General features: G+C 32.2%; 1 protein-coding gene across 1 annotated transcript in view; it reads right to left on the bottom strand.

Moving 5' to 3' along the window:
* The window catches only part of LOC139498465 (scavenger receptor cysteine-rich domain-containing protein DMBT1-like), a 56712-nt gene that overhangs the window by 3182 nt on the left and 30163 nt on the right, over positions 1-23367 (bottom strand). The window contains exons 16-17 of the mRNA XM_071286853.1: positions 2767-2905; positions 1052-1248 (exon numbers count right to left, since the gene is read on the bottom strand). Of these exons, the coding sequence (XP_071142954.1) occupies positions 1052-1248; positions 2767-2905 (336 nt within the window). The remainder of the gene's footprint in view (positions 1-1051; positions 1249-2766; positions 2906-23367) is intronic.

Raw genomic sequence — 23367 nt, 5'->3', positions numbered from 1 at the left:
AATCTATTCTTCGGATAAGAAATTTTTTATTTTTTCGAAAATTCAAAGTTTCGTTAATAGAAAATTTATAAAAATGACCACATTATTGATATACATGTCAACACCGAAATCATAACAAGGCACAAATTACATGTGGAATTCAGACAAACGTTACACTTCCGATTAGTTAACTAATAAGTAAAAAAACATGTGTTTGTTAACTTCTCCGTTCCCCTTAGTTTTTTTTCGAAAATAATGCACGTGTTCCACTCTTGTTCAAATCAAATATCAGCTATAATTTTGTTCAAACCAGACTTTAACTCAATTTTGTATCGAACGTTACATCAACAGCTCTGACAAAAAAAGAGACTGGGTATACATTTAATTCTTTTTCTGAAAACATTCGACCATTTAAGAAGTTATGATAATTTGGACAATGTTTGAATAACGGCCTAACATACATTTCCTTTCAAATACATTTCTTTTTAAATACATTGCCTTTCAAATATGTCTGTTTAAATGTTCAATTTATTCATTGTCATTTACTGCCAACTTCATTTCTATAACCATTCCAAAATGTTTCAGTACATTTGCAAACAGAAATACCAATAAAACAGAGCCTAATGATATCAAAAGATATAATAGCTCTTACATTTTCTAATTCAACAAAAAACATGCACATGCTGTATAAATTAAAACCACAGTTACGCGAAAAGTCAAAGGGCGTTTTTGTATAGTACATTTAAAATAACTACCATGACTTCTATTTTGAAAAACGCCCTGGTTAACAAAACATATTAAAAAAACCAAATATTATAATAACCACTGGTTTTTATAAAATCTTTGTTTAAACACCTTAAAGTTTTTAATTAACGCACGATCAACTATAAATTGTTTGCACTGCAACATACTATCTTAAAATGTAAGGGAAAAAATAGAGTTTTTGGATTCAATCGGATGGCTAACATGTTACAACACATCGATGAGTAACTTAATTGAATATTTGGGAAATGTATCAGTATAACGATCATGCTACAGTTGTTTTGAACGTTTATTTTTACCAAAACCATACCTTCATCTTCCTGATCCTCTGTTGAACAGTTGAGAAAACAATGTATGCCAACATCTTCAGAGTGACGACAGTTTGATGTATCTGCATTGTATATGCAATTCAGTAATCTTGTTTCTGAACCCAAGCAATTGACGTCATTTATCCAAATCGGACCGTGACCATCCCTTATCAGCAATTTGGGTTGCAAAATTCCTGAACTAAAATTTATAAAAAAAAATAGAATAAAAAATACAGGGCTAGAGTTTAATTGCTTTCCGTTCAGTAAATTGATTATGCATGAAGGCACGACTTGATTTGTGATTTGTAAGACGGCTTTGCAGCTACTTATGCATAAAAGATAAATTTTCGTTTCTAAATTGACTCTAAAGTGGTCATAGTTCTCATTTAGACAAGTAATGAACCACTTTGTCCTTCCAATGAATGAATTAACATACGCAATGAAATGCATTACATTATTATGAAACGTCATAAAGTGATGACACGAACTAAACCAAAATATCATGTTTTTAAAGTGAAGCGACTTTTATAATTGTTGTAATATAATAAAACAAAAGCCATGTTTTGTCATCTCTGAAAAGTGCAACTGAACCAAATTTGATACAATTCTTTTCTTTTTTTTTTGTTCTAATATTCATTTAAAAGGCTTTAATAGTCGTATTGTACCGCTGATTAACTGTTTTTGTTTTAGGCTCTTGAATTAATAAATTGTTTAAAATCATTTGTTGTCAAATTCTGATGTCAGATAAGACTTTATAATCGTTAAGTATTGGGCTTCACACTGATCTTAGTTGATTTTTGTACAAATAGAGATAGCATAACTGATTTGAAATATCTTGTGTCATGGGCTTTAATCATATACTGACCAAATTGAGAAACGCACTACTAGACTATTTGTTTTGTTATATTTGAATGAATGTGTCACCGTGAAAAAGCAATAACTGCCGTTTACGAACGCCAAATTGTTTATCAGAAAGGTAAACAAATTCTGTCTGACATTGTTTTTGGTTCTGTTTTACACCTTCTGATTTTGCATTTGTTCAACCCATTAATTGGTTTTTGCAATTATGCGGTCTGAACTTGATGGCTTTAAATGTTTTCCTTCAATCGATTCTTTGGCAATTCAGATGATTGAAACATTGTGATATGAATCTGTACACAATGGCACTCGACAATGTAATTAGCAGTTGACATTGCGACCGTAAACATGTCTGGCAAAAGACGTTTCATTGTCACTACACGTTAATTTGTCTATTGATGGCCAGCAACAAATCTGGTCTACTTGTATCGTGAACGGAAGAACAGTAAGACGAGTTTCTGAAGTCATACAGTATGGTTGCATCACGTTTATGTTTTCATGTTTGCAGTAGTCTTAAGGGCTAATGCATTTTGTTTTTATTTTTCAGTCTTGGCAATTTGGAGATGCAACATATTTTAAGTGATTTAAGTGAGACAAAGGATTGGAAGAACTGTGTCACAAAGCAACAAAAAAAAACCTGAAAAATCTTTCATGGGTCCAAATTTTCGCTTTAAGAAATTCGTGCGACTTCAAAAATTCGGTATGTTTAATAACCTCAGGTATATCAGATCTTGATTTTTTGTAAAGAGAAAGAAGTATGATACGCATGAAAAGTTGTAAGAGAATCAAAAAAGATTTGGTTAAAAAAAATCAACAAAATGAGTGTTGCGTTTTTAATGTGGTTCAGTATAGTACATACCAATATCCGAGCTGTCTACATGCTACTTCTGCATCGATATCATCAAAGTGATTATCACAAACTGTTCCCCATTCACCTTTATAATGAACTTCGAGTCGTCCTTGATGCATAGCGTAGCCATCAGCTATACGCAAACGACCTGTAGAGAAGGGTTCTGCATGTTAATTAATATATTTTGTGAATGGTAGTCAAAAGTATGTGTACATAATACATAGTTTGTTTATTTTCATGTTTACATAGTTTTTTTTGTTAGCTTTGCGAATAGCTTCTTTTCCTGAAATACAATAAGATAAGCAAATTCACACTCTAGAAAAAGTGAACTTTCAAAAATACTTAAAACTTGGAGGAAAACTCTAAACGAAACTGGCAAAATAAAAATGATTAAACACAACAACTAAATAGATAATAAATGTCATATTTCTTCATTGGTACAAGTATTTTCTTTATAGAAAACAGTGGATTAAAACTTTTTGCAAACCTTCTATACATCTCTGTTGCTTGGTCTTAAGTTTTCTAGGTTATGTCTGCTGTTCTATTATTTGTCTTTTGATTTTTAGCCATGGCTTTGTATTTTATTTTCTATCTTTGAGTTTGACTGTCCTTCTTGTAACTTAAGTCTCTCTTTTCTATTAAAGTTGCATTCAATTTTATATTATATTGACAATGATGTGTGGACAAAACCCAAAACAGACATAAAAAGGTAAACATTAAAAAAAAACAGTACGCCAGTCAACAGTGTGATATGTTCTTAAAAACTACATAAAAACCAAAAAAACACAACAAAGACAGACAAAAAGGCATCAAGACAAAGCACATAATCAAAAATGAAAGATCAGAAGGCAAAAAATTACCATAGCACAACAACAAAAAAGCTGGATCCCGTTTGAATGGTTTTACACTAGTAATTTTGGGGCCCTTTATAGCTTGTTGTTTGGTGTGAGCCAAGGCTCCGTGTTGAAGGCCGTACTTTAACCTATAATGGTTTACTTTTTAAATTGTTATTTGTATGGAGAGTTGTCTCATTGGCACTTACACCACATCTTCCTATATCTATGGATGTACAAGATATAATCCATGACAACTGAATACTTCCATAAATAGTGACAACATTAAATACAATGATATTAAAATTTGCTAATTTATTATTTGCATAGTGTAATTTACAATTCATCCTGCACACCGGTTGTGAGTTCGAACCCCTCTCGTGCACTCGTTTCTAGACTTAATTGAGAATGATCGTCAGTTTTCCTATTGAAGGTGTGTGGTTTTACTCAGGGATATCTGGCTTCCACTCTCTTAGATTTTGTCCAATTTGCAAATTCTAGCTTTTTTTACCAAGATTACTTTAATTCTTAAATTTTACAGCAATACAACAAAAAACTAAATGAAATGGGATTCAGTAAGCTTGATATATATCTAAGATATCTGCATAGTTTGATGAAAATCCAAGTTGATTTGAAAAAGTTATAAAAAAAATGAAAGATGCCTATCTGAATTTTTATATAATAATTTTTATTTTTACATATTGTAAAATTAAATTCTTTCATTTCACAGCAATAAATCAAACAACCTAATAGGCTTGAATTTTGTAAGATCAATATTTAATTTAGTTAGATGGGCTGATTTACACCAGTCAAACAAACTAAATTTGAAGGTCAAGACTAGTCGAGACAGATCGAGACTGGTTGAGACTGAGTCGAGACTAGTCGAGACAGGTCGAGACAGGTCGAGACAGGTCGAGCCTTGGTCAAGACCATTTCAGACTACACAAAGATCATCAAGTACTGAATCAGACTAAATAAGTAAAGTCGAGACCTAGTCGAGTACACTTAAGTACAGTTAAGTACAGTCGAGACAATGTCGAGACTAGTCGAGTAAAATGTGTGCTCGATTTTACTGGTTGAGCACAAAAACTGGTCAATTCAGACTCTGAGGAGTTTGTAGCGTTTTCAATGCTACAAACGGTGCACACAGCTATTGTCAAGTGTTTTTAATTTTCCCTAATATAAAATTTTGAAAAAGATTAGTCAAATCAGTTATAGGTTATGCTATATTTTAATCCGATATCCAATATCACCCTATTTATAGGGAGTAACACATGCTAAATAAGGCTATTGAATGAGGGGGTCAAAATCTACCCTTTGTAAAGGGTGCACTTACTGTTTATGTGATATATTCTACTACATTCACATGCATGCAGTGGTACATCACGTACTTGTTTGACATCATTCAATTTAAAAGGGGCTACGATATTTTGTATGCATCATCTATCACATATGTGGTACCATATGCCCTTGTACGATACCATCATAGAAAAAGGAAACAAATGTCATTTTGGTACAATGCCATATAACAAAATTAAAGACTTCAGATCCTTGCAATACCACCCATACTATAAAGAGGTAATATCTTCATTTCAAAATGATGGAAAGACGTCGGGCTTTCTACATGTATTAATTATGTCTATAAATAGTTTCAATACATCAGGTTCTTATGTTGAATATAAAAATCAGGGAATAACTCTATGGCAGAGAAAGGAATGACCTTAAGTCCTAGAATTATATATTACTATTAGGACAGCACTTAAACAAAAATTTGTACTGTCATACATCAACTTTTATTTTACTGACCTCTGGTCCTGGCGTTACATTCATCTTTACAAAGGGGCAATCAGGTAACCCTAGATTCTTGTCTACTATCACCCTAGATGATAGATATAACCTCACATTTTTGTCCTCGCCTTTGCATTACGAAACCATATACTAAAGGACAGAAGTGTTGGTTGTAATAAACAGCTACAGTTATAATCAGTTCTGACTTCTCTAAAACTTTAGTTTTATTTCTTTGAAATCTACTTCATAGGAGTAGAAAAACAAGTTGGCCAGTAGTGATTCACAATTAGTACCCACTAGAATAATTAAGGACTGTGATGAAATAGAATTTAAAAGATTGCGATTGCATATGTTAGTACATTGAACCGTGTTAAGGCTTTGCACATCTAAATCCATTCTCGGGTAGACCTCTTTCTTTGATATACTGTTGTTATGAGAACTAAAGTATAATACAAATGAAGTTCTAACGGTCCTGGTAGACTTTTATAGATTTTAGAACTGATTTCAACTGAAGCTGTTTATTACTACCAAAATGTTAGAGCACTATTCTCTTTTGTAAATGGTTTTTCCCTCAAAGTTATATATTAAAAAAGGACCTTGCATTACATCATAACATCATAACATCCATTTCAAAAGGCATATCACATACATATAGCCTTTAAGATGGTCATATTAACACTGTCTTAGTGACTATAAGTGTACCAAGAAGCAATTGTATATCAATCTGTGAATGATTGACAGCTCTAAAGCAGGGATGAGGTCAATTACTTTAAAATGTAATTGATTGAATTACAATTTCTTTGCAATAACATGTAATCGATTACGGTACAAGTACACCTTATTTCAAATGTATTTGATTACTTTATATCACTTTTCTTTAAAGTAATCATGGTTTCTTTGGATCACTTATCTTTACTTTGTATATTGAAATATCGATTTCTTATAACTTTTTATCCGCACAAAAGAGCTAATCTTGGTGATTTTTTGTAAAGTCATATGTTTTTTTTAGACAAGAACAGTGTAACATGTGTAATTTGATATCATTGCTATAGACAAGTAACCTCTCTCTATATAAAAGATATAACTGTTAACTAAATAGAACGCTTGGTTTAAAAACTTGTTATATATATAGGTGATACAATTTATCACATTAAACAGAGTCCCATCATAGAGAATATTAGCTCAATGATTTGTCATTTGTGCTTTACATTTTTTTATTTTCTTATTGTCTATCAGAAACTATTTTCAAAGATTTGTAATCAGCAAGTTATCATGTCGAAGTAATCTTAAAGTAATCATGAAAACACTTGTTTTTTGTAATGTAATTCCTTACAATACTACTACTTGTAATCAGAAATGGCATGATTACTGATTTTATACGATTACACTGCAAAATATAATCAATTACAGCTGAATACGATTACTGATTATGATTACCCCATGCTCTAAAGACGCCATAATATTTGACGGATTTAATGGAATTCTTTGAATCTCTTTATCATAAACTGATCAATTCCGGTAACTCGAAAAAACTGAATTCTTCTTACAAGTAATTAGAATTAAAGTAAAATAAATAGATTTATTCTTACTTTAAAACTTTCTTTGTTTTTTTTAAGTTATCATTTCTGTACCTGTGTTAGTTACAATATGTACTCTTATCATGCTTATACATAACATTTAAAAAAACAATGCATTCTGATGAACAAAAAGGATGTATATCAAACGATGGTTCATAATTTCCATTAAAATGACTACAATATTTGAATCATTGCAATTCAATTCCACACAAACAAACAAACGTTTGAGTATCTTATATAATAATTTTTGTCGTTTTAATAAAGCTCACTTATAGGGAATCACTGTAGCATGACTGGAGTGGGCCCCTTCTTAGGCAGTCAGTGGGCCCCCTCTTATGAAAAGTGAGCACAAGTTAATACTCAAACAAACGATTTTACCGTATTCATGCCTGTAAACTGATAAAAATATCCAGAATATCTTTAAAAGTCAAATTACATGTTCCTCGATATTTCCTAATTGTTTTGTTATTTTTGGCATTAGAAATTAATCAGTTGTCTTTTTGCATTATTGAAAGTACATAAAATTAAAGCTGGGGAACAAAAACTGTTTTGCGGATGCGGATACGTCAACGTATATGATACGGTTGAAACGTCTCTAAATGACCATCCTCTAATACGCATCTGCAGATATATCAAAAAATATTATGTGATCTCGAGCTTATTAATAAGACCATGCTTCATTTAAACAAAACCTAATCTGAATCTCTTCGAAACAATCAAACATGCACTTTCAATATTTGTGATAGTGCTATTTTGTAAAAACAATCAGGGGTTCTATCAACTACTTTTACATGCCCTTAAAAGGGAATCAATGTAGGATAGGTATACGAATATCGTACAAAACCCTTTGTCATAAAAGGTAATAGAAAAGTACCGAGTATCACTCTATTTGTCAATTAACAATTTGGTTCTACGTTAGAAATAGTTCATACACAAAAAACGATTTTACCGTATTCACTCCTATTATGCCCGTTAACTGCTCCAAATATATATCCGGAATATCTTTAAAAGTCGGGTTACATATTCCACAAAATCTCCATATTTCCTTATTTTTTTTTTTAATTTCCGGATTAGAAATTAATCAGTCGCCCATTTGCATTATTGAAAGTATATACAATTAAAGCTGGGGATCATATACTGTTTTGGTATATCTGTAGATGCGGATACGTCAACGTATATGATACGGTTGATACGTCTTTAAATGACCGACCTCTATTAGCATTTCCTTTTGCTTTAATTTTTAGTGAAATAACATAACGCTTTCAAATGTAAATCAAGTAATTGTAAAGTGTTCAGTGACAAACTGTTGAAGACAAAGTATGTTAACGAAGAGAAAAAGAAATCGTCTTACCGCAAGCTTTTTATAAAATACTTCAAATATTCACATATTAGTAATGTTTAACAAACCTTTCAATAACAACCAATTTTAAGTTTAAAGTCCAATCTACACCACTGCACTTTTTGATAAAGCACTCCATGACACACTTTTTTTTTTTTTTTTAAAGAATTATAGCTTGAGAAAAGGGATAAATTAAGCATGTGAAAAAAGTATATTAAGTATCAATAACGGTGTAAACAGATATTTCATTCGAATTAAACATAATATGACACTGTTTTATTTGTTTCGTTATACACGTTATATGAATTATAAAAAATGTGTTTAGTGTAAAACATCCACAATGCAGGCTTCGTCAAAGGGTTAGACACACGTGTGCTCGTAGTTCATTTTTTTTCAAACAAAAGATTAAGCAATACGACATGCTGGAATCAAGCCGACTATAAAGCTAGACAGATTCCTAAACCACGTGACACCGGCACAGCCTCAATTTACTGAACACGTTGTGTGAATAAAACAAACAGACAAAACAGACAAAATGTAAAAAAAATAGGGGCGCAGCAATCAACACAGACAAAGCACAAAGGCATAAATTCATCCGAACAGAAAGGTTAAGATTCACAAGCCAGAAATATTGTGTAATTCTTTGAAAGAATAAATACCCTTATAATCATTGCCCTGACTAAACGTAGATATGTATAGAAGTAAATAAAAGAAACATAACACTAGACAATGTATTTTTCATATTTAATGAAAATGGAAACAACATACCAAGTTGAATAATTGCCTAATTGGTCTCAACTTTATACAGTGTTATTTTCCACTCATAGCCACAGCAAGTTAAACATCTTTAACCCCGCCGTAATTTGAACCTGTTCCAAGTCAGCCTCTGGCATTTGTTTTGTCATGTATGATTTTTAATTTTAGTTTCTTGTGAATAATTCGGAGTTCGGTATGACGTCCATTATCATTGAACTTGTATATATATTTGTTTAGGGGCAAGCTGAAGGACTCCTTTGGGTGAGGGAGTTTCTCGTTGCATTGAAGACCCAATGGTAGACTTTGGCTGTTGTCTGCTCTATGGTCGGGTTATTATCTCGTTGACACATTCCAAATTTGCATTCTAAATTTTATCCTGCTTACAATATTAAATCTATTTGCAGATATTTCAATACTTAATTCCCATCTTCAAAATTGAGGGCTGATTTTTATATTTTAAAATATATTTGATCCCTGTGTTCAATAACCTGAGATTGTCTAATGTTTATATTACAAATGAATTTTTTTCGTTGGACAATTTAACAGTTTTTACTTTTTATTATATTTTATGATCAAAATATTATTGTAGTGCCGAACATTTATATAACCATATATAAAAGAAGATTATGTATGATGCAAATCTGTGCAAGATACCAAATGACAACAATTATAAAAATACATTTAAAGACATAGAACATTAATATAATGAAATAAGAAGACAGCTCTATTACAAGCAAAAACCCTCATTGTTAATTTTTAACTTCTGATTCTCGGATAATGTAATTTCATTAATTCTAAACTAAAATAAAAACTTTTACATTTATATAATGAAAATGGAAACAACATACCAAGTTGAATAATTGCCTAGTTGGTCTCATATTTATACAGTGTTATTTTCCACTCATAGCCACAGCAAATTAAACATCTTTTACCCCACCGTAATTTGAACCTGTTCCAAGTCAGGAGCCTCTGGCCTTTGTTTTGTCTTGTATGATTTTTAATTTTAGTTTCTTGTGAATAATTCGGAGTTCGGTATGACGTCCATTATCATTGAACTAGTATATATATTTGTTTGGGGGCCAGCTGGAGGACTCCTTGGGGGTAGGAGTTTCTCGTTGCATTGAAGACCCAATGGTAGACTTTGGCTGTTGTCGACTCTATGGTCGGGTTGTTATCTCGTTGACACATTCCAAATTTGCATTCTAAATTTTATCCTGCTTACAATATTAAATCTATTTGCAGATATTTCAATACTTAATTCCCATCTTCGAAATTAAGGGCTGATTTTTATATTTTAAAATATATTTGATCCCTGTGTTCAATAACCTGAGATTGTCTAATGTTTCTATTACAAATGAATTTTTTTCGTTGGACAATTTAACAGTTTTTACTTTTTATTATATTTTATGATCAAAATATTATTGAAGTGCCGAACATTTATATAACCATATATAAAAGAAGATTATGTATGATGCAAATCTGTGCAAGATACCAAATGACAACAATTATAAAAATACATTTAAAGACATAGAACATTAATATAATGAAATAAGAAGACAGCTCTATTACAAGCAAAAACCCTCATTGTTAATTTTTAACTTCTGATTCTCGGATAATGTAATTTCATTAATTCTAAACTAAAATAAAAACTTTTACATTTCTGGATTATAAAGAAATGTACAATTATTTTTTCTCAAAGCCATTCTACAACGATTTTCAAGTTTTCATACAACATTTTGGAAGCAAACTTTACAAAAAACTGACATTGCCAATTTTGTAATATGTCTTATTTCACACATTTTGATATCTAACTGTATGCTATTTTGTGATACCAAAGATTTTCTCCCACCCAGACCTTTGGTCTCAAAAAGTATTTTAGCCAAAAAAGTCATATACGACATTTTAGAAGCCCAGCGACGTTATATAACTTCATTTGTATTCCATACGACTTCTTATGATCAAGATGAGAGAGCAAATTCGCGTTAATACCACGAACAGGAGCCTTTAAGAAAGTAATTTTATACTTATAGTCATATAATGTTTAACAATTAGATATAAAAGTGTCTGAGTATTAAATTTCTAGGATCAAATGTCTCATCAATTTAAAATAACCCAAGATGAGAAAAAACACAATCATATCAAGTTTTTGAATCATTTCTTCGTTGACTGATTTAAAGAAGATTTGAAAATAAACATCACATGACATTTGTACTTATAACATATAAAGAACACATTTTTCAATAAAATGAGCAGGATTAATAATGGATAAGAGGTTCACAAAGACCATTGTTACACTTAGTATTTCCCCCAAGCATGTTAAGCATTGACAGACGTCATGCCCTTTTTTCTTTGGATGACGTTGTTTCTAGAAAACGCCCTCATAGAAGCCTTTAAAAAAAAAATCAAATTCCATCCCTGTCGGCAATTCCTGTAAAAGTATTACCTGATTGTGTAACACTCTTATCAACTGACAATAGAATAAAGTTAATACCTCTGTTTATGATAGTTATGGGATTGTAGATAATTAAATAAATACTAGTCTAGATATTTGATAGAGAATGTCTACACAGCACCACTTCCTGTTTTTTCTTCTTGTATTAATAATCTTCCTTATATAGGATCACTAAGCAAATGATATTTTTAACAATTATAGAGAAAAAAAGTAAATGTTAATAACTTATCTGATGAGCTTAGCCTTTTTGAACTGATTTTTATGGTTCGTTCTTAAGTTGTACTCTTATACCACTGTCCACGGTTAAGGGGAGGGCTGGGATCCCGCCAACATGTTTAACCCCGCCACACTATTTATGAATGTGCCTGTCCCAAGTCAGGAGCCTGTAATTTAGTGGTTGCCGTTTGTTTATGTGTTACAAATTTGTTTTTCGTTCATTTTTTTTTTATATATAAACAAAGCCGTTAGTTTTCTTGTTTGAATTATTTTACATTGGCATATCTGGGCCTTTAATAGCTGACTATGCGATATGAACTTTGCTCATTGTTGAAGGCCGTACGTTGACCTATAGTTGTTAATGTCTGTGTCATTTTGGTCTCTTGTGAACAGTTGTCTCATTGGCAATCATACCATATCTTTTTTTATATGCGATGTAGTATTGCATCAACATATCATCTTATGTTCCATAATATATATATATCTATATTTATAAAACTCCTTATTTTTAAATAACAATTTAAATAAGATAAAAATTAACTTCAAACCAACATCAACAATATGTACAATAATTTCTAAATAAGGTTAAAATACGACTAATGTTCCACATAGTGCTTATTGAACTGGTTACCTGTTAGTTTTCTGTAGCATACTGCAGGTGCCTTTTTATTTATTTTCCATACACCCTAGGTGCCCCTTTTTATAAATGTTTGCGCGCTCTAGATGCTCTTTGTCAATTAAGTTACCTTGTCCTTTGTGTGTATTACGGGAAACACTATACACTGAACACTAAAATCTGCAATACGATCATAGCAGGAAAATAAATATCACGTCGTAAAAAGTGGTTAAATTTCTTAAATAATACCAAGTAAAAAAGATGGGGTTACATTTTCAAATCATATAATTTCATTTGTATTCAGCTCGACTTCTTATGATCAAGATAAGATGACAATTTTGCGTGATTCCACACAACTAAAGCCTTTGAGAAAATAAAATTCTTTAAATACTTGGTAATATAATAATGACAATTAGATAGTTTTAAAAAAATGCCAGTAATTTTATTTCACAAATAATAGTATAGTTACTATATTAGACACGAACATTTCTACATGGCTGGAAACGGACACCTTTATGAGACTTACAACAAAGAAAAGTGTCTGGGTATTACATTTGTAGGATAAAATTTCTCATCAATGAAGAATAACCCGAGATGGAAAAAAACACACCTGCAGATCCAGTTTTAAAACCATTTCGACGTTGACTGATTTAAAGACGGTTACAAATAAACATGACATGACTTTTTGAAGTACACAGATAGTTCATACTTTTTTTTTAAATATAAACAGTAGCAATAATAAGAGTTAATGTAAATGCCACGTCATCAAAATATATCTAAAATAATACAAAGGAAAATAGTGTGCACTTTTGACAATGTTTGAGTGGACATGAATTATCATTGATATGGTTATATTTATAAATTTACTGTTTACAAAATTTTGAATTTTTTGAAATACTAAGGCTTTTCTACCCCAGGCATAGATAACCTTAGCTGTATTTGGCAAAGCGTTTAGGAATTTTGGTCTTCAATGCTCTTCAACTTCGTACTTTATTTTGGCCTTTTTAACTCTTTTGGATTCGAGCGTTACTGATGAGTCTTTTGTAGACGAAACGCGCGTCTAACGTACATGACGTATATACAAAATTTAGTCCTGGTATCTATGATGAGTTTAATTATATACCACTAAGAGTATTGTGTCAATGGTTATGGTTGATAGACATGTTAAAGAGTAAAATAAAAAAATTACCGAACTTCTAGGAAAATTCTAAACGGAAAGTCCCTAAGCAAATGGCAAAATAAAAATCTCAAACACATCAAACGAATTGATTACAAGTTTCTTTTTCCAGACTTAGAACAGGGAACTTCTTATGTAGGAGATGAGCGAAAGATAACAGAGGGACATTCAAACTCATAGATCAGAAATAAACTGACAAAGTCATGACTAAAAAAGAAAAGACAAACAGACAAATAATAGTACACACAAGACACAACATAGAAAACTAAAGATTAAGCAATACAACATGGTGGATTCAAGCTGACTTTAAAGCTAGTCAAATTCCCAACAACGTGACACCCGCACAAGAATCCATTTACTGAACACGTTGTGTGAATAAAACAAACAGACAAAACAGGCCAAATGTCAAAAATAGTAGCGCACGAGTCAACACTGTCTTCAGACAAAGCACGTCAGAATAAATTCATCCGAACAATAAGGGATGTTAAGATTCACAAGCCCGAAATATTATGTAGTTCTTCGACAGAATAAATACAGCATGTTTATTCAGTATAATCATTGACCTGACTTAACGTAGATATGGATAGTAGTTAATAAAAGAAACACTAGACAATGTGTTTTCCATATGCATATACATGACTGATATATAACGTAACATTCTGGAATTTGATACAAAGTCAAATTATTAAACCTAAAACCACTCAATATCATCTATTATCCATACCAAACAAAACCAAATGCAAAACTAGTATGTGATGTTATGTTTGGAATGGCTGCTTATAATAAAGACTTACAGGGTACTTGTTTACTAAAAATGGCTGTAATTGTACCTTTATTGCATATTTTGCTCTTTAATTAAAAGGGCGTTCTTCGGAAGCCTTCCGCGTCATGCAAATGTAACATAGATAGCTTTTATATGTCATCAATTTCTCTACATGTATTTGTTTCTGAAAAAAATAATCTTATCCGGCCTAGTCAATTTCTAAAACTACAATTATATCTATATAAAAATATGATTTCATTGTTTAACTTTATATCATTCATTTGTTAATTTTGAGTAAATGAAATTGTTTATTACAGCTCTGGTATTTTTTTTAATTTCACAACAAATTGTATCATACAGGTTTTACTTCATAATTTTTTGGATCTAACGAAATACTTGAAACGTGAATAATTTTGCAATACATTTTTCATAGACTTATTTTAAACTGAATTTTTGTTTAACTCAATTTCACTGTCCGTATTGTTGTGTGTTTGTTTTATTCTACATCGCGTAGAGGTATAGTGGAGAGTTGAAATCTCAAAAAACATGTTCTGCATTTTTGTCACAAGCCAGGAGCCTCTGACCTTTGATAGTCTTGTATGATTTTAAATTTTTGGTTCTTTTATATATTTTGGAGTTTAGTATGATATCCAATATCACTGAACTGGTATACATCTTTGGTTAGGGACCAGCTGAAGCACGCCTCCGGTACGGGATTTTAACACTGTATTGAAGACCCATTGGTGGCCTTTGACTGATTTCTGCTCTCCGTTCGGATTGTTGTCTGTTTGTCACATTCTCAATTTCCATTCTCCATTTTAATCAACTATATTCATTAGGGATTAATCGTTTTATTACTATTTCCATCGTGAAATTTTCTTTTTTAGAACTTCAATCAAACCTTCGAGTGTCTGGAGATACTTTAAAAGAAATATCATCAAAATAACACAAAAATGTACTTTCTATATTGTCTAGCCCTTAGCGTCAGGCCATGTATTGCCATCACTCAGAACTGTAAATCTTGAAATCTTTAACAATAACTAATGCTTTTCATGTACATGTATATACCACCCTTCTTACAAATATAACCTCACCGATTGACAGTTCTGCCATCAACTGATCAACTAGTATAGGTTTATCTATAAGCTCTCGAATCAATCATACTTCCAAACCATGGTATGGGCTTTCTAATTGTTGAAGGCCGTACGGTGATCCATAGTTGTTAATTTCTGTCAGTTTGGTCTCTTGTGGAGAGTTATTTCATTGGCAATAAAACTACATCTTCTTTGTTATATATACATGCAGGTTCGCTGACACTGTCTCGCATATTGAAATCACTTCATGCAGAAATGCACCTAATGTGATTCTCCTTATTTTGAATTTTGATGCTATCAAAAAGCACAGTTGTGACTCAAATTTGAACAGAATCACTTGGTTATCCATACAAAACTATCTGCTTCATGACAGTCTTGGATATTAAAACCAAATATGGAATAAACAACACTTCTATTTTTAAGTAATTGGTACAGATCCGATGTTCAGAGTGGCCGTCACTTTGGAACACAATTTAACATAGAACTGTATGACACACAAAAAAACAAATAGAACACTCCGATCTGTGTCCACACTTATTGCAAACAAAAAAAATATCAGTGGCGAAATCGACACGTTCAAGGAGGGATAACTATACTTGTCGCTAGGTTCTGGCTTATGGCTTAGCATATATACATAAATAAGATGTATCACACAATTTGATTGTCCCAAAGGAGTTCGATTTTCATTATTTTATCATTTATATTGATGAAGACCCTGATTGCAAGGATTGGTCTTAAATTTGAAAAAGAAAGGGGCGTTATTCCAGAAAATTATAGAACTTTTTTGGACAATTTCGAACTCAAAATCTGAATAATATTAATTATGAGAAGCGGGAGAATTTGTTTTTGCGATGAAATAGTGCTTACCCTCTATTCTAGATCTGTAACCGCCTTTAGGGGAGGGGTGTGCCAATAGCCGTACAATCTAGAAGAATTTGCAAGTAAGTAAATAGAACCATACAAGAAGTACATGAATCTCAGTCACGTCTAAGTCATAACAACTGAACGGACGTGCTGGGTCAGGTCTTCTTTACTGATTGATGGATCAACGACTTACTACTTTCGATGACGGAAACCAATCTCATGCTGTACAGACTACGTTACTCTTTATCCACATAATAACACGCGACAGCATACACTCCAAAAATCCATTATGGATGGGGGAGTGTAATGCCGACTGACGTCCGAGGCCTGTATTATAGGTGTTAGATAATGGACCGCAATTTCACTGTCTCACGACTGTGGTCCTGATAATGCTTCCTGTCAACGTTATTACTTCGTTCGAGACTTGTCGATCAGTACTCCGTCATCGTGGTACGCGGCCTGCCAAGCTGACCAATCTGGCCCTGAAAGAAGCTGTTAAGAAGGCAGTAAACAATACAAAAATAGTCAACAAACCAAAAGATATTAAAAACAAAATGGCGGTCGTCCTGTTCCAACTATCCATCGTCGCGCATTAAAATATTTAATCGCTTTCCAAACGCCTTTGGGCATCAAAACCAACCGTGCAGGAGCTGTTAGGCCAGCCAAGGTCGTTAAACACTTCCGTCACATACATGAAGGCAGGATCTCATAAACTGTCTCACATATCATAAATACATCATGCACCTAATGATTGATTGTTGGTGGTTTAGCGCTACTTTCAAGCACCACTTTTGGGCTTTTTCATGGTAGCCAGTTTTTCTTGGTGAAGGAAGACGAATGCCCGGAGAAAAACACTGACCTTCGATAGAAAAACTGATAATCCAGGTCAATTGAGATTGGAGTCGAGTGCAATTGTTATGTACTTTACAAAAGAGTTTTATTGAAATAGTGGTAAGCAATTATGGAACACCGCACAGAAAATGTTAAGCCGCATTATTGTTCAATAGAATTATTAAGTTATGATAATTGTTTTGTTTATATAATGAAAAACCTAAGTCAGATGCCAAGAGGCAATTCCAATGTTGACTGACGAGTGGTTACAATAGTTGAACTACTTATACACTTGGCCACCGAAGTCCCCTGATGGAACTAAGTGTCCTCTCCTAATTTGAATGTCGTTGCTATCCAAAATCAAAGTTGTGGATCAAATTTGAACAGAATTACTTGGTTACAGTAATTCATACAACAATGTTCCCCCAAGACAGTCTTGGATATCAAAAGTAAATATGGAATAAACAACACTTATATTTTTAGTGTTTGGTACAGATCTTATATTCAGGATGGCTGTCACCGTGGAACACAGTTCAACATATTAGAATCGTTTGAAAAAAAAGAACACTTTGTCTGTGAGAAAAACACTTTCAAACTTCCAAACATGCTATCCACACTGATCTGTGTCCACACTCGTTGCAAGTAAAAATTGAACCGTTAAAGGGGGAATAACTATTTCTGTCTTTGAGTATATGAGTATCTTCTCACAACCTTGTATGGTTTGCGTTGTCCGGGGATTCCAATGTAAAATCACAAATGGCACTGTCATAATGAGTAAATTATAAATAAGTTTAATGAAATTAGAAATATACTATCATTGCTTACCTGAATATTTTTAAAATAAGTTTTATCGACTTTTTTCATTGTAGTATAGAAGAAATAACCCCAAACATTTTATATCTTAATTAGTATTTTTATAACTTAAAGTATAAGTTACTCTTGATACACTGCAAATATTGCGGACGCCAGACGTGTCCGGACGCGTTCCAATTTTGAACATCTATGTTCGGTTTATAACACCAGTGTTCAAAATTGAACGCCAGTATTAAGGTATATAACACGTTGTGTTCAGTCTTTTAACGCACATGTTAGAGAAAAATGTTCTGACGGTGAACACTCGAGTGTTCCAAAATTAGAACCAGAATTAAAACTCTATTTCACAATCTAAATATCACTCAAGGATTTAATTAGATCTTTCTTTCTCCATGAATCGACAATACATGTATATTTAGTGTCGTCAACATTCTTTATTTAATTTTAGCAAATTAACCTTGAAACTTATCCCCAAGAGGTGTTGGAATTCTTACAAAACATAAAAATGTGATGCACATCTTTTCCTTAATTACATAACTACTTTAGGTTGACTTTTTTTATACAAATAGAACAAGTTATTATTCATGAAACCATTGCTTTTTATAAAGCGTTCTGGTCTCGAACATCATGCGTGCTAAATGACCCCCTCTTTCCTGAACACAACATGTTCCAAACACATTCGTCACGACTCGGCCGAAGGAGAGTAGCGGATTCTACCGAGGATATTCTACCGAGGATTGCCGAATGGTTCCAAACAGCGTCAATTTACGTCATAAACTGTACCGGAAGTTTGTATTTTGCGGCGCCATTTTTGAAAATCAGAAACAGCACTGGAGAGACTTCCCAACAAAGCTTGATTTATAAGTATGTTTAATGCATATATTTAGCAAATAAGGAGTTCAAACATTTTAATGATATTTGAGTGAATAACTTCCACCTTGAAAGAACAATATTAAACTAGATGGAAGCAGAAAATATTTTGTCTGTAACTTGTGTTGTTACGCTTCAAGTCATTTCGAGGAATTTAGTAAGCACTTTGTTAGAAAACACAAAAATGATCCCAATTTTATTGTGTCATGTGCAATTGATGCATGTGAATTCACAACTCGAAGATGGAACACTTTTAAAGTGCATGTGCATAGAAAGCACAAGATAGATTACCTCTGCCCTCAACAGAATGCTCAGCAGCATGAACCCTGAGCCAACAAAACAGCAGCTAAACTAGAAGAGTTCAAGGCCAGCCTTACCATCCTGCCAGAGGCCTTGACAGGAGCTTCACACACCTAGATCTCCTTTGACCCCAGATGTACATAATTTTATTTGTAAATAATTTTTCCTGTAAATAGTTTTTATTAAGTGAGGAGGGAAGGCCTCATGATTTCACGAACAAGAGTCATTTATACACTCAAGAAGAGTCCGACTCTGTACTGAAAGAAGAAGAAAGTAAGTAAATGGGAGACAACTCCAAAAGCTCAGGTAATTCACAGTACGGTCAGCACGTTTAACAACGGAGACAGAACATATATAATCGATCATATTTATAATGACATTAACCATATAAATTTTTCATCATATTTTAGCTGAACAATGTTTTTAAATGTTAAGCTTATTTGGTTTAAATGAGAAGTTCTCATAATATCTAGCTGAGGACATGTTAGGGGAAATGAAGTTTATCTTCAACTTCCAATGAACATTATTTACATAATCTGTGATTTGATTTAATTCCAGAATGTCGACCTTTTTCAATTTCTAGATCATGAGTACTTATTCGAAATTTGGTTATTTTTTTTTATTTTTCTGTAGTCCTCCTAAGATAAATATTTTTTAAAACTAAAATTAGATTTAAACTTTGTGCATGCTTTTAATTTATTTCCATGATCTAGAAATAATAATATATAAAAATAACCACATTACATCACAACAAACACAATATTGATACCTAATATAAAAAAACAACGAAAAAACATCATACAGAAAAAAAAATACTACTTTAAGGCATTCATGGTGTTAAACATAAGACCAAGAGTCATGTAAACGTTTACCGTAGAGCTTAGTGCCTTTTCATTTTCATTTTGATTATAAACCTTAACTGATGTAGTGCCTGTTTAGAACTGTCAAGAGCCCTGTACCTTCTGGTGACAATGAACTTCTATTTAAAATGATCTTGCAAGATGTATTATTACAGCCTTATTGTTATTTGGTACATCATTTAAGGCCGTGTTCACATTGACCTAAACTCGGTGTTGTGTTAGTGTAACTCACACATAAACTTAACATAATTACGTTCTCATTGATAAAACGCAATGTTTACATGTAGTGTAAATCATGTTTTGTCTACATGCAGGCGATAGTCGATGTAGGCCTTGTGTAGGTTAAGTGTACACAAAACTAGGCATTCAGAAGTTTAATATTCCATGTATATTTAAAAAAGAAGCAATTTTATATAAAATTGATACTTATAACACCCATTCATCAAGTTCTGTACAGAAATATTTGTCTAAACTTGATATATTTATTGTTAAAAAAACACTTTACGTAGCCTTATTAACCCCTTATCAAGACAGACAAGACTCATCCATCATCATTGCCGAACACATATTTGAAAAGGTCTTCCCGATTCGACTTGACGTACACACTGACAGAAATATTTGCCACTGGTCTTTACTCAAACAACGATTCACTCATCAGGGTGAAGTTAATTGTTTGTTTGTGTAGTATCTCAGATCCGTTAAAATACAGTTAGAAATTAAAAAAAACGAAAAAAAAAACATTACCCCCTCCTTTTGCCAAATACTCCTTGGAGAAAAAATACCATTTGAAATAAACAGAAAAGATAGAAATGTAGTGATCCTTCTGAGTCAGAATTTTTTTTTCTCGCGCAAAAGTTTATATTTATTTATATTTCTATAGTACCAATTCAATATTTGACACTATAATGTATGGGGAAACTTTAGATTCAGAATATTTGTTCATTCAAATCATCTGTATGACCCGATTCTTTTTTAATCAAATTGAGGTAAAATCACCCCCCTTTTTTAAAGTCAAATGGTCGTTCCCTAACGCTAGAAAAGTTGTTCGAAAATTTTAATTCTGTTCTACGAAGTGAACATTTAAATGACATATAGTTTACAAGTGTAACCAAAACTTATGTTCAGGTATCTAAACAAGGTGTATAGATGTGAACAAATTTAACGTGAAACAAGTGAAGATTACATTAAACCAAATGTAAACATGTTTACTGTACGCAGCGTTTAGTGTGAACACGGCCTAAGTATTTATACAATTAAATGTTGATTTGTGTATAATATATATAATTGAGAAAAAAAAAACTCAAAGGTAAATTCAAATAGGAAGTCCTTAAATTATGGCTAAATCAAAGGTCAAACACATAGTAATCCTGACTTAATAATATACGTATTTCCTTATGTAGAAATTGTTGATTTGTATCTGGTTTTATAAGTAAACAAACTTCTCACTTATATTTGTACATAGGCTTCAGGCTTCATGATCTTGACATAGCTGTTGGAACGTGCCTTGCTGATATCTCATTATTTACACATTACAAAGGACCAGGAAAAATGGGGGAGCATCTGGTATTTCAGAGCAAACGGTACATACAGACGGCAGGTTTATCAAACTTACCATTACTGATGGAACAAACCATCTAGCCTTGGCAGAGGTTAATGTCTTTACTTATCCAACATGCTGATGAATTGACAGAATGAATATAGCATTGTGTGTTTGTGTCTTAATTAGTTCTTTTGATATATTTCATTGTAAATTTGATGGAGCAATTTGAATATCCGATTTTTTTAATTTGTTAAAGTCGTAAACTGATGAAATTAAAAAGAGACCATCCACATTATCAATTTCCCCTACTGGAGATTGTAGATCTTAAGCATATACATATATATATATATCTTTTGAAATAATATGGATCTAATTTATAGACGTAATTGTGTACACAAGACTTGATACTTCTACATTATCAGTGTCATTTGGCAAGTGTGTTGTAGAAAAATATTTTATATATGTTCCTAGCACGAATGTTTAGATTGGTTTCATGGTTTAATTTTATGTAAATTAATCTTTCCCTTAGTGATCGAATATCAATAAACAGTGATACTTGTTTTCCAGTAGAAATACTGTTTTTGAATATTGTTGTTAAATTTTGTTCCAAAGATTAGTTTTATAATTTAAAAAAAACAAACAAATAAAATAAAAACAACAGCAGTAGGTCACCAACAAGTCTTTAATGTAGCGAGACATTCCCGCACCCAGTAGCGTCATTTAGCTGGCCTCTAAATATATATACTAGTTCAGTGATAATGAACGCCATATTAAACTTGAAATTGTAAATAAGAAACTAAAATTAAAAATAATACTGACAGAGGCCAGAGACTCCTAACTTAAGACAGGCGCATAAGTGCGGCGGGGTTAAACATGTTGATGAGATCTCAACCCTCCCCCTATACTTGTAGCCAATGTAGACAGGTACACTATATTTTTAAATAATTCCAGGTGATTATATATAACCACTCATTCACTATGCCCAGTGATTGTTGTTGAGTTTGATATTTCAGTAAACGTAATCTATTAATTGAACATTATAAAGTCAGTAATCTCGTTATCACAAATTACAAATACTTTACAACGTTATCTTATTCGTCCAGAAATATACAGATTCATTTGTAAGTTAATTTGTACATGTACAAACATATTTCAAACGGATAGTACATCCTTATGTTTGAGGAGATGTTTTGAACCGACCCCGGAAATAAACTTGTTCTTCGGAGTAACAATTATATCTTTGAATTATGTTTTTATTGGTATTACTATCAATTTCGTTTTTAGTTAATTAAAATTAAAATAAATATTAATGTTATATTCGTATGCACATGCATGGCTCTACAATCTGATTATTGGTATTGCACACTGTCATGTTTTTCTTTGACTGTTTGTGACATCTTAACACTTAATCCGTTTGATGTTGAATATGTACTGATTGATATCATTGTCGTAGGTGCATAGCATATTTTTGAAGGTATTATTGACTTTGAACAATCTGTTGTTTTGTGTTTTATTATATGTATTTCATTTGTATTCATCTAATGAGTTACGCTTCTTAACTGATTTTTAAATTGTACAGTTACATCGGTGTCCCAATCAAGGAGAAGGGCTTGCTTTTTAAATCAAGATTAACCTCGTCACAATATGTATGTAGTTGTCAAACAATAGGAAAAGAGGAACGAAAGATACCAAAGGGACAGTCAAACTCATAAATCCAAAACAAACTGACAACGTCATGGCTAAAAATGAAAAAGACAAACAGAAAATCAATAGTACACATGTACCTGTAATTCAGTGATTTGTGTTTGTTGCTGTGTAAAATTCGTTTTTCGTTCATTATGTTGTACAACACAAGAACATGAAGCTTGTTACTTTTCTTGTTTGGTCTGTTTTACATCAGCTTTTCGGGGCGTTTTACAGC

This window comes from Mytilus edulis, chromosome 12, assembly GCF_963676685.1.
Source record: "Mytilus edulis chromosome 12, xbMytEdul2.2, whole genome shotgun sequence".
Lineage (NCBI taxonomy): Eukaryota > Metazoa > Mollusca > Bivalvia > Mytilida > Mytilidae > Mytilus > Mytilus edulis.
Note: the sequence above shows the minus strand (reverse complement) of the source record. Positions and strands in the feature narration are given on the sequence as shown.